Here is a 13,461-nt window from a genome sequence, read left to right as displayed (position 1 = left end):
ACATCAAAGCAGCTCTTTGGAAATCACTGAACAGCCCAGCAGTCCTGACCCAGGTGGATCAATCAGGGCCGCCCTCTACCTGCAAGATCCACCTCCATTCCTACCAGGAGATCCTGACAGCCTGCGGGGGGCAGACCTCGCAGTAACAATACGTGAATAAACCGTGATATTCATCGGAGGACAGCTACAGCATGGAGAGGGGCAATAATAATCATTATTATGTGAACGATGTATAACAGGGCAATATCTGCGCTTTATGCTATAAGATTGGACTATAGCATGTGCTATATAAGGTTTCAGACATGGCGTCTGTTCATCCTCACCCCAGCCTCAGGGGGCACCGGAAAAATTATTGGGGTTCATTGTCAACCAACATATTCAATGATGCAACATAAAGATGCAAAAGTTATAATATAAAAACGCAAATATAAAGGTATAATATAAAGACCCAGATATGCAGATATAAAGTTATAATATAAAGACGCAGATCTGCACATATAAAGTTATAATATAAAGACGCAGATATAAAGTTATAATATAAAGACGCAGATCTGCAGATATAAAGTTACGATATAAAGAGCCAAATCCTTATCACATTTGTTGCACGAAGTCAGAATTATCGGGGCAATTAAACACGGAACGTCCAGAACACGGCAGAGAACTGAGGGGCATCTAGCGGCGTGCGGGAGGCTTTAAATAATACATAGCAAACAAAAATGGCAGACGGCGTTATTACTATTATTATTATTACTTATATACACAATATATACAACGTATCAGCACCAAGAACTTGGAACGATCAGCTTTACACACATGAGAGGGTAACCGGCACGCCGCGGCCCAGCGAGCGAATCAAACCCCAGAACATGGACATAAACTCTGCACAAACAGTAAACAGCGCTATTGTTAAAGACATATAAGCGAGCGGCAAACATCTCAGATGCTACATCACAACAGCATAAAACACAGGGTTTAACCCTTTCGGCCCAGTTTGTATTTTTTTAAAAAAAACTACCTGTATTTTCTCGATTATGAGACGAGGTTTTTTCCAGAGCAAATGCTCTGAAAAACACCCCTCGTCTTAAAATCGGGGTCGTCTTATAATCAGACCTCAAATAGGTCTGACTATGAGACTGAGATCCAGAACACCCGCAGCGATGCAGGGGACCTGGATCCTCCTGTGTTATGCCCCCCCCCAACTTACCGGTGCTTCTGAGCCCCCGGTGCTTAGTCCGGGCAGCGTGTAGAGCTCTACGCGATTTGCGTAGATAACTTCCGCTGCAGCGGAATATAGTGGTATATAGAGGATGACATTGGGTAATGCACATTTTTGTGCCCTAATCTTGTTGCTGCTTGACCAGGGAAACCTTAAATATTTTAATGGAATTATTAACCTGATTTTTTTTATATTTGCATGCGTGTACATTGTTTATGGGGTTAATTATAGTGGTACTCTCAGAGTCCAACACCAGTCATACAACCTCTAAAAATGCACCAAACTTTCTAAATATTACCGGATTATTTTAGAGGGGCCGATAAGTGAAGGCTTTGTCATAAATAAAACATATGTACATATGTATCAATGTTACACATTTCTGCAATATACAAAGTGGAAAGGAGACGGTTCTTTTGGGGGCTGCTTTGTTTATGTGGAAAAATATTGATATTACAAATATTTATTTCACAAAAGCCCCAGCGGGTTTCTTATGAACCAAGAGCGTCCCGACCATGCAAGCAGTGAGATTGTGAACATTGAATGCTGAATAATAGATGATCCCCCGTGGGCACTGAAAACGGACGGAAAGATACTGATACATAACTGAAATGATAATAGTTATTATTAATAGATTGTCAGCTCACAAGGTGGGCTCTCTATAACTAATGTGTTGGTTTATCTCAGACCGTTTGAATGTACGGACTGTAAGAAGCACTGTGGAAACTGTGTATAAAATAATAATAAAAAATATTAATATGAATGTTGAAACCATTACTATGTGTCGTAGTTAATAATTGTGTGCTAATATTATATTGTATTATATCTGCTCACGTTTCTGCTTATCGTTGGCTCATCTTGTGGCGTTAAGATATTGATTAGAGCCGGGAAATATGTTGGGTTATTATCCCCAAATCTGATTTATGTCTTTTATGTCGTGCTTTGTGAAGTGGAGTCGTGGAATGGTGTTAAAGGTTAGTGTGTTTATCCAAGGCTACATGCCCCTTATCTATATATTAATGTTTGACTGGGATTCCAAACTCCATGGCTCTTCCACCTACATCAGTCAGTGGAAAACTGACACTTTATGCTGGGAATATACTATAGGAATTGGGGAGTTATCTATCGCTCAACCTTCAAAGCAATAAACATTTTCCAACCAATCATAGAAACATCGAATTTGCCAGAGATTGGCCCCATTCGGCGTGCCTAGTGGCCCGTTTCTCCTGGTGTAAGGACTCAGACTTTAATCCCTATCCCATTTGTGTCACTGTATTAACATTTGTTGCTTCCATACTTAGATGGTATCCCCATAAATATTGTTTAGTGACGTGTCCAATAATCTATTCTTACATGATCATGTTTTATGCATACAATGTAATTATTTAGGATGTCTTTGCTTTGGGTCATGGCGGTGACACTCCCGGGAGCTTTATCTGTAACGTGTTTACTCGATGGATGGGTTACTGATGGGCATCACCATTGTTAATGATGGTTTCTTCTTTAGGTTTTTAAGTTACGGGGATCTGTCCCAAAGAGCCAACAACCCGCCCTATAAAAGTTGGATGAGACACCAAAGCTTTTGATCTGTGTTTTTGAGGGTATGAAGGGAGCAGCCTCAACCAACCCATACATATACTGCTGAGTGACTTCCAACGTCAACCCTGAGACGTCTATCCGGTGCACTTAATTATCTGTATACATTTACTCTTGGTTTAATGAACATGATGTGTGCGTTAAACATTGAGGATTCATTTGTTAATGTTCTTGTCTTTATCTGTTTATACTTGCTTTCATTGAGTTAATAATGTATCATTTATTTATTTATTTATTTTTACTTCAGAAAACATTTGCCACAACCAGTATGGCAGTAACGTTCCCTACCTTAAGCAATATGGCCGACGCAGCTTCACCAGTGTGAAGTGCCGTACGCATGCGCACACTCTAGTGCCGAAAACTACCGAAAGACCCTTGATGCGTCTCCGGAAAGAGCCGATCCCACCGACCCCGGAAGTAGCCTTTGGATGGTAGGAGAGGGGCTGTGGTTGTCAGCATCTGCAGGGACAATGGATGAGGGCGACCATGGACATTAGGTAAGGGGCGCACACGTACCCGGGATCGGGGTCTGGGTGAGGGCAGAGCGGCGTGCGCATGTGTCAGCTGCGGGGTGGGTGGCAGGTCAGTGCAGCTCCACGGCCTGTCACCTGGAGGCAGCTTGCCAGACATGCCAGCTTCCAGGGATCTGCCTACGTGGGGCAGGGCAAATAATAAACCCACGGGTAAAAGCGCAGGGGTAACAAACTGCAGGCTTTTTAATATGACAGGAGGTTAGAGAATGTAGTGCAGAACAGATCTGCCTCCCTGTCCGAAGACAATGCCCTGGGAGGCTTCCTCAGCACAAAGAGCAGTCCTTTAACCCAGCGGGCCAGCTACTGGGCAAAGGAATCACCACAAGAGCTAGCAATCATAGACCTAAGGCTCCTCCGCCTGAATCACAGCCCTGACTCAGATGGGCTCCAGGAGCAGATGGCCGGATCGTTACAATTCGTGATATTTACAAACAGCGTGGGCTGTGAATAGTTTATTGATTTATTTTATAATAACAAATAATAATAATACATGTATATAATAAATAATAATATGTAACACACCGACATGTATGTGTATGTGATCTTTTGCGGCTCCCAGGCTGGTTGGCATTAGATTGCCCAATGTTGGCCAAGACTGTATAGTGTGTGGCATGGAGTGTTATGCTTGTGCCCTTGGCAGGTGTAGGTAGAGGAATGAGCTACTTGCTGTAGAGGAATGAGAGCTTCTGTCATGCTCGTGTTTAATAGAATGTTGCGTGTTCTTGTACTACATTGTCTCGGTTGTTGCAGTGATCGGGCTATCGTACTCGGTTCACATCTGAAAGCATCCTGTGTTTGCTGGTCTACGGTCTCGGAACTCATTTATCCGTGGCTGATAAGGCGTGAAGGCATGTGGGAGCCGCAGGACTGTCAAGTGACCCCAATGTGACAGTGTCTTTGAGATTAAGCCAAATCTGAACGACATTCTCCTTTTTTTTCCGCATTATTTTGTTTGCTCTGGGTCTCCTGCCGCTTGTTACAGTAATTCTCCGCTGGCTTTTTACCCCTCCGGTAAAGCTGGCGGAACCGGCTTGAAGAAGAACCGTCCTCATCGTCATTGGGCTGGATGTAGTCAAGTAATGTATTAAAACGAAATCATACGGGCAGAAAGAATTTATCAGTGCATCTGTTGGCATAGCCCGACATTATTATTATTATTAATAATAATAATATCTTTTATTTAGATAGACATAACCTAAGATATTAGGCACCCGGAATCAAATAGCTTCCTGCTTCTTGGGTGCCACAGTAAATGCCACACCGGTGACACTAATAGGATTCCAGTGGCGCTATTACAAGTCACAAATATTCCGGGCAGCTGTAATTTGATTGGTTAGCTGCTGATATGATATATTTTACTATAATGTTCATATAATCACCGTATTTGCATCTCAGATATAGGAGTGCTGACCTCCTTCCACCAACCGAGGGTTCATTCTTTAGAGAGCTGCCCCTTCATACATGAGGTCTGGTCACATGTTAAGAGATGGCATGTTGTTTAAATCCAAATTTGTATCCACCGGAGATATTTGAACGTTTTCATATCTTGACGTAGATCTGACGTCTCCGGGTTGGAGGATCGTTCATCGCCCCCCCCCTTTGCGTCGTGTTGGGAGTGATCACTTCTGCGTTCTTCTGATGCTGACTCTTGTTTATGTACGTTTGATTCATGTTACATGCTCTGACACCTTTCATTATTTTTGACAGTTCTTTGATTTGGGCAGAACCGACGTCCCAGATATTTTTATTGTTCTAATTGAGGCAAGTGACTCAGAAGCTTGTGGTCTACAGGGCAGGCTGATCGATAGTCCAATGTGACGTGTTATCTCCGTGTCCAGATAGGGCGTCAGCGTTATTATCTCTCCCATCTACTAGTGAACTTTAGTATCATTTTTTTTTAGCTTTGTGTCGATCCTTCAGCATCGCAGGCAAGAGCGCCAAGCCAGTTGGGTTACATTCCTTCTAGAAGAACCTTACTCATCGGAAGCTAATTTTGCTCTTGTACTCTGAATGTTTCAAGCAAACAGTAATTACTTTAGTATTCGTGTTAATGTATTTTAGCACCAGCCACATTTATTTCACTGTAATCATCATCATCATCGTAAAATGTAGCTTTCCAAACCACGGCTGCCATAGCTCTCCTTCCCTGTGGCTGTGTTGCTGTATTGTGTTGTGGAACAGTTCCAGGACGTCCTCGGTGTCTCTCGTATCTCAGAGTGAATTTGTATGCTGAAGGAGATCAGTTGAGGAGGTTGCTTAGATATTTGCTTCTTTTGTGGAGGACAAGTATTAAAAAGTAGTAAAGCTTTGTCTGCAGGAGGTTCAGCAACTTTTTAACGGGGCCGGTAAGTCCTTCAGAAGTTGGCTGAGAAGTCCCAGGAGCTGGAGTTCGATCGGTTCATAGTAAAGAAAGTGAATGTAAAACGTGTGGAGATCGGGTTGACCTTTTTTTTTCTTTTCTCAATGAATTTGTGGAATTCGGTTCCCATGCGTATTATGAATCCACGCCCTGACACTTATAGATAATTGGTGCTTCCCCGTTCAGGCTGCGTGGGAATGTTTCACAGATAGAGGCTCGGGTTTGTCAGCCCAGCGGCCGATCGTGCCGAGTAGTCTGTACAGGGATGCTTACTGAGCCTCGGGAGCGATATTGGGCATTGTGATCGGGAGGGCCGGTCTTGGCTCGAGGAGCGATGCTAAGCTGTTCCTTTACGCTGTCTTTCTAGATCACGACAGACGTGAGTAACTGTACTCCGGGAGTCCGAAAACAGACTGCGATGTCAAAATAACACAGAATTTGTGAGGTGAGTCAGCCGTTTCTGGTTATTTTCCCTAATCCGTGCCTAACGGAACTCCCGGGTGAAGAGCCGTGTGGAGCTTTACGTATCTCTTATTACACTTTTTAGGAAGTAGCGTGTTAATCGCTGCAGCTTCAGAGTTCAGGGTTAGCGTGAAACGTTGCGTTATAGCGTGTTGGCGTTGGGCTTCCACGCTCTATCTCGAGACTACGCTGAGGTTTTAAATCCAGCCGAGTTGATTCATCACAGACCTGCACTTTAATTATTGAGGGCTTCGTGCTGACGAAAGCCGATGATATAGAAATAATGAACTCGACGGGGCTCTGAGGAAGTGTTCTTGCCAAAAGTGACAGCCGCCTCTTACTGTTAGCGAAAATGACAGAGTCTTCTTCCAAGAGCGAGCATCGTCAGAGCGAAGCGGGGCCGGCGTGACTGTTTGGCTTTTTTTTTTCTTCTCCCTTTGCGTGGCCTTAAGGCTTATGGCTCATGGCCAGGTTTCCATGGTTCTGTTTCCTAATCAATAATCCTTGAGTTGATGTCTCCGTATCCAATTTCAGATCAATAGCAGTTAGTCAGAGTCTCAGGCTCGGCTTCTGAGGTCACATCTGTCTCTCTCTCAGAACCCGCCTATTAACTCTACAATAAAGCGGGGCTGTTTTAATAACCAAAAATAATGGATCCTTCTTTTTGGATGTGAAAGTAACCAAGATGATATATTTGGGTTTCATTGTCTGGCAGGACACCCCGGGCACCATGCAGTCCTCGGGTCACAGATTCCGCGACGTCGAGCACCATCCTCTTCTTAACGAAAGCGATGGGTACGACTCTTCTCCCCCGGAAGGAGAGCTGGCCGACAAAGTATGGTTTATCCGGGACAGCTGCGGCATGGTCTGTGCCGTCATCACTTGGACGCTGGTCTTCTACGCCGACTTCGTGGTGACGTTTGTCTTGCTGCTGCCTTCCACAGACTTTTGGTATTCAATCATCAACGGGATCCTCTTTAATTGCCTCGCGTCCCTCGCGCTGACGTCCCACTTGAGAACGATGCTGACGGACCCGGTAGGTGTCACTCGGTTTACACAAGGAAATAAATATATATATATGTGTGAGAGAGCACTCAGCAAATATCTGGAATCCATGCGTTCGTTTTAAATGCAGAAATATAATAAACCTGTCCGTCCCGTATCTTTTTTTTTGGAGAGATGATTGTGTTCATTCATACGCAGCATGTAAATTGACATGGGTGACCTCTGGCACATCGCAGCACTTTGGATTTCAGGCGCGTGCTGATATATTTTTGTGTCTTTTAATCCGGAATGATATCAGGGAGCTGTCCCGAAAGGTAACGCCACCAAAGAGTACATGGAGAGCCTGCAGCTGAAGCCGGGAGAGGTGATCTATAAGTGTCCAAAGTGCTGCAGCATCAAACCGGAGCGCGCTCACCACTGCAGGTAACCCGCTGCTTCGCTGGACCACCATTAGTCCTACCTGTTAACCCTTTAAGTATGGCAGTAAAGCCCCTGGAAATCAAAGCAGAGTATTTCATAGAAAGGCACATGTCAGAGAGAACTGTATATACAGAATGTATCAGATTTGATATAAATAATTGCACAGAGCGGAAGCTTTGAAGGACTGCAATGGCTGGTTCAACTAAATCATGTGATCTGCCTCCAACATTGTGTCTTCTTGTTCATCTAGATCAGGGGCGTCCAACCTGCGGTCCTCCAGCTGCTGCAGCACTATATCTCCCAAAATAAGGATAAGGGGGTGGCTGAGAAGGATGGCAGATGTAGTCCTGCAGAAGCTGGAGGGGCGCTGGTTGGACGCCCCCGATCTAGATGTTGTTATGATATCTTGATATTGTGTTTGGAGAATTACACCTTTATCCATGGTTCTGCCACGTGCCTCCCGTCTCTTCCCTCTGTCCCCTCTGTCCTTATACGAAGGATTCTCCTTGTCGCAAAGGGTTGTAGTGTGACCCTTGTCCGTCCACCTCGTGGTATGATCCCTTGTCGTGTTACATGTGTAAGAACATACTGATCATGGCTTATAGAATCTGAGAGGAGTTATTACAGGAATACTAAGAGTTTTCAAATCCATCTGTTTTGTTTGATGTCAGTATTTGCAAGAGATGCATCCGGAAGATGGATCACCACTGTCCTTGGGTGAACAACTGCGTGGGAGAGAAGAACCAGAGGTTCTTTGTGCTTTTTACGGTGAGTTTGCCTTAATGTTTCCGGTATCACACAAACGCATCGCGGTGATTGTAGTCCGTGCCAGGGCTGGCCTGCCGGGGTATGAAGCGAAGGGATGGAGATACGCGTGTAGTCTTTTCCGTTGACATTTACCTCTGTAGTTATTTCATTCTCTTCTGATCTAACCCGATGATTTAACGTGGCTTTCCCTTCCGCTTCCAGATGTATATAGCTCTGATCTCTGCCCATGCGCTGGTGCTGTGTGGGATCCATCTGTTTACCTGTGTGAAAGGACAGTGGAATGGTAAGGGGCGGAAAAAAAGCTTCCTATCTACTCCGTCGTGCGTCTCGGGGCTCCCTCAACAGCATTTATTACAAAATGATTTAGTACATACATGACGCGGCCGTTCCTTGTCTTGCAGCGTGCAGTAATTTCTCCCCACCGGTTACCGTCATCCTGATGATCTTCCTGTGTCTGGAGGGACTGCTTTTCCTGACGTTCACGGCGGTTATGTTTGGCACCCAAATACACTCGATATGCAACGACGAGACGGTAGGATGCATTGATCTCTCGTTTTTGGGGGGTTTTCAAGCAAATACTTGTTTAGATGAGCGGATTAAGGCACCTGTGAACTTATATGGGGTAAACATGTAAATAATAATAATAATAAATGAAGCCCGAGGAGCAGCCAGCCAATAATAAAGCTTATTGCACATTCGGCAAAAAAGAAAGACATTTACTCTTATTGTGTAGAAACAAAATATTTCTGTTCTTAATATTATTTTTTTTTCTTTCTCGTGCGTTTGCAGGAAATCGAACGGCTGAAAAGCGAAAAACCCACGTGGGAGAGGAGGCTAAGGTGGGACGGCATGAGGTCCGTCTTCGGGGGTCAGCCGTCCTTCCTATGGATTAACCCTTTCGCTGGATTACAAATCAGACGCTTAGTTAGGGGGAGGAAAGGGGGCTCGGAGTTCTCCGTCTAGGACCTTCTCGTTTAACTGGAATATCACGCATTGCTGTGTTTATTGGAGCCGGAGGAACAGTCTACAGACGAGCTATCGAGCCTGAGAACTGTTTTTTGGTATTGCAGCAAAACTGTCTTTTTTTTTTTTGGTCTTAATTACTGAAGTAAAGCAGGATGCTGTCATGTGGTTGCAGACCCCTTCGGAATGGAAGGCAATACGCTGAAATATATGGACCACTGAACAAGGCTGACACTTCCAATTGCTGTAATTTATTCTTATACAGGGTTAATTTTTTTGCACCTAAATTGAGCCCCCTCGTTTTTTGTAAGCGGGTAATGGACAACGTTATGGTGAATAGTGATTCCCCCCCCCTCTTTAACGAGCCAAGTGACTCTCGAGCTGGAACGAGACATTCAATTCGCTGATCTCGTCCGGGGTGGCTGTTGTCCCGTATCATTTATTACACGTGCTGGAAGTCCCAAAGCCTGCGGTAGAATGTTTACAGCGCATCCGCATGCCGATAGCTGAGCCGACCACTGCGCATGTACATCCATGAGCTACAGTTAATAACAATATTATAATAATTATGACGTGTCTTGATTTTGTGTTCATTACCCTTTTAATATTTTCATTCTCTTATCCATCAAACCCCTTACATCCTCTCCTCCTAAGCGTGTGCGTTGGTTTAATGGGGTCTTCCTATGAACAAGATGATGTGCGAAGAGGGAAGCCTTGGTCTGTCCCGGTGCCGCGCAGCACCTCTGACGATATATATTTTATATTTTCTTTATCTGTAACAATGTAGTCTGCGGTGGCACTCAGCCAATCAGAGGACTGCGTCGGCTCGATATTTCCCACTATATCGCTTCCTAAATACTGCAGTCATTGTAATTGCTGACTCTTTTCATGGGGTTTGTGTGTTTCTTTGTCTCCTTTGATCAAATGTATGGAATTGTCTAAAAAGAAAGAGGAAATGTAATTCTTTAAAGCACTGATTTATGAAATAAAGGATTTCGTTACTTTCACACGACGTTCCCTCGAAGCGTAGAACGCCGGCGACTTGCGCGGCCAGGCAGCGGCTTTTTGGGTTACTTTCTCTGATATTAAGGCAGCTTTCGTCGAACCGCTGTCTCCTTACGAAACAAAGAACATGATGTGGTCGGTATATGCTACAGATGTCTTTCGGTCTCCATCTATTAGTTCTTCCAGGTTCCTCCCGTGACATTTGGAGAGAACGGTCATGTGATGGAAAGCGGTCCATTTGCCGAGTGCACCATTCCATTGGTTGCTATGGCGATAAGACCACTTTGCACTATAGTCACATTGCATACATCATTTCCAACGTGCTTTATATGTCTAGCTCGGATTAATGGCTCCATGTAGCTCAAGGCGCAGTGAGAATTAGGAATACACGGCTTGGTGGTTGGCGGGGGGTGGATGAAATAAACTGTAATAAACATTTTATTACATACATTAGATGTCTTCTCCATTCTCTGATCCACTTTACCTTGGGGAATCACAGAGTTAAATGCTATTGAATCTGTGACCGGATCTGGATTGGGACAGAGTCACATTTTACCATCCGGACCAACCGGTTCTATGACATTACCGATTTAATAGGGTTTGATACATCGGGATGTGAATCTTTAAGATCCGTGAGCCATCCGATGGGTTGGGAATGACGAGATGTTATGGGAATTGTTGACCTTAAAACTATTGATGACCTTTTATGATCATATGTAACCACATACGCCATGGAGGACGCGGGACTTACAGCAAGTACAGTCACAGCGCTGTCAGAAAAGGGAATCGTCTACTTAATGCCCATTTTATTAAATACCCATATTTAGTTAAAGATAACTTATTGCACCAAACTATTTCAGTGGTTGGTATCGGCTTGTTATATGGCTTTATGTAATAATACTTACCTCTGTGTCATTGCAGGGGGGTCACAGGAGAACGTTTTCCCAAATTGCTGCTTTTTTTACGCAGTTTAACGGACATGATTCCTTCTGAGCACATCTGGGCCAACCCCAGCAGCCGGGTAGCCTGGACTCAAATCTATCTATAAAGCTTAATGTTCCATAGCACCTGAACATTTCTGGATGACTCCCAGGTTCTGCATCGGTTTGGCCAGCTCTGCCTTGAAGACGTCACTTGTGCCTTCCGTCCAGCAGAGCACTTGCCCTCTCCACTGGTATCACGTCATTCCTGCTTTAAACCAGGTGATTTGCAATAAAGCCACGCAGCCAAGCTTCTGTGTCTAATTACTACAGATCTCCGTCTTTATCGGGAGTCCCATCTTGAGTCTTTAACGCCGTTTCAATGTCATTAAACTGGTTTTAACCGTCATATAACAGCGGACCCCCAAACAGTCCAAATACCCGCCGCTCGTTCATTAAAGCTTGTAACTGCGATCCTCTAAATCCTGCTGTTATTGGCATGTGTGCTACTTGGAACTAATTTAATTTGTATGTCCTTAAACTGTAATTTTGTAATTGTTTTGTTAGTTTGGTTTGTTTTGTTGTCCTGGTGTTACAGGTGTTATATAGACCACATAAACGTATTTATTCCGATAAAAAGACTTTTGTTTATTTGGCAGTGGCGATGAAGCACAATAATTGTAGAAAATTGACATTTCAACCAGCAACGAAGTATTTTTCACAGTTGTAGCTTCATAAAAGATCACAAAGCTTTAAACCTCCGGCTCGTTACTGGAAACAATACGGCTCTTCCCAAATTGACGAAATCAAGGTTGGTCCTGTCTGTTCATTCATCCGTTTCATCTCGGGGAATTGGCTTGTTTTACCCTTAAAGCTGCCACGTTTCGGGCTAGGTGGACACGTGCCGAGGTTAGTCAGCTGGCACCTATGGTACCACCAGTCACACGTCGGTGGAGGACCTCTACTGGTTGTGCTGGAGATGGCCTGATGTGACACCACACGTCCCATGATGGGGGCCAAAGATCATGTTACTTAGTGGTTCTACAACAGCTGAAGAGCTTCACATGGCCACCACTGGACTAGATCAATAAAGAAACACACAACACAGTGCAGCTCACGATCAAGATAACGAGGTGAACTGAAACACTACCTATACCTCAAGTGGAATCAACATATGGAAAAATACTAAAACAATTGTATCAGTCCTCAGTAAACCACAATGACATTTGGAAATGGCAGTTTAGGGAAATAAAAAAAATCTAGAAATATATGTGACCGTATAAAAAAAAACACTTTTAATAAAATCACAACTAAGTCTAAGTAACCACAGGGCCCTTGTGGCTAGACTCAGTTGCTTAATTGACCAGAAAAAAGAAATACCAAAAAAATATATATAATAAAACATATAATAATATAACACTCCTAATCAATATTGGTACACGGTTCAGGCTTAATGAGTATAAAGTCCCATATAAGAAAAACCTATAAAAAAAATTGTATCCAACTGAAAACTTTGTAGCAATTGTCCCGCAACATGAATTTGTATCAACAGTGTTTCAGCACTGAATAATTCAAAACATCGTGCGGATGGTACAGATCCCTTGGGGTAGGCAGTAAGCACTATATATTAGCACTATATATTTCTATGTCTTTATAGAATCACCGGCCGGTGCCTTATTTAGTAAAACAGATGTTCTTTTTCTTAACGGATCATAAAAGGTGGTACACTGTACCGCTCACCATGTTAAACCGGATTTTTGTCGGTAGCAGATCTTTTCCAGTACAACGCTCCAACCGGGAGATACGGCTCTGGATGGAAGGTAGCCTCTCACACAGGCGAGCGCGCCGGCAATCACCGGCGTCTGACGTAACAGCCAGATGATATCCGCCAGCTGTTAACTGTATGTGGGACGTTCCGGACGATATCGCAAACACAGACCAACTCAGTGATGGTATTCGCTGGGTGTTCGCGTGGATTCCACAGTCAATCAGCATACAGGCAAAAACTCCAAATAGTGCCTCCCAAACTTTCACAGTTGCTGCCGGCTTAGCAGCCAGTATCTGAACAGTGCCCAATATAATAGTGTGTTTACAAACAAGCCAAACGCGCTCCGGGGTACAGTAGCTGTTAGAGCAGTCCTTCCTTCAGTAGCTGTAAATTTAGAGGTATCTGACCTCTCTTTTATACTAACCATAAAAGTCACATGACAACAATAG

At 43.9% G+C, this 13,461-nt stretch overlaps 1 protein-coding gene across 1 annotated transcript; it reads left to right on the top strand.

The window, feature by feature from the left end:
- The first annotated feature begins 3,204 nt into the window (after positions 1-3,204).
- ZDHHC7 (zinc finger DHHC-type palmitoyltransferase 7) lies at positions 3,205-9,460 on the top strand. Its single transcript, XM_053449203.1, has 8 exons — positions 3,205-3,306; positions 6,069-6,146; positions 6,879-7,199; positions 7,467-7,591; positions 8,260-8,356; positions 8,558-8,639; positions 8,758-8,888; positions 9,146-9,460. Exons 3-8 carry the CDS (start codon positions 6,894-6,896, stop codon positions 9,317-9,319), a joined length of 915 nt encoding a protein of 304 aa, XP_053305178.1. The 5' UTR covers positions 3,205-3,306; positions 6,069-6,146; positions 6,879-6,893; the 3' UTR covers positions 9,320-9,460.
- Positions 9,461-13,461: the final 4,001 nt, after the last annotated feature.

The sequence above is a fragment of the Spea bombifrons genome, chromosome 10 (assembly GCF_027358695.1).
Source record: "Spea bombifrons isolate aSpeBom1 chromosome 10, aSpeBom1.2.pri, whole genome shotgun sequence".
NCBI lineage: Eukaryota > Metazoa > Chordata > Amphibia > Anura > Pelobatidae > Spea > Spea bombifrons.
The sequence above is the reverse complement of the archived record's forward strand: the minus strand, read 5'-3'. Positions and strand labels throughout refer to the sequence as shown.

Bases quoted from the DNA above. Each gene is read 5' to 3' on its own strand.
- ZDHHC7 (XM_053449203.1), top strand. From the start codon at position 6,894: ATGCAGTCCTCGGGTCACAGATTCCGCGACGTCGAGCACCATCCTCTT. The intron at 7,592-8,259 runs GTAACCCGCTGC...GTTTGATGTCAG, and splicing joins GAGCGCGCTCACCACTGCAG to TATTTGCAAGAGATGCATCC. The intron at 8,640-8,757 runs GTAAGGGGCGGA...CTTGTCTTGCAG, and splicing joins TGTGAAAGGACAGTGGAATG to CGTGCAGTAATTTCTCCCCA.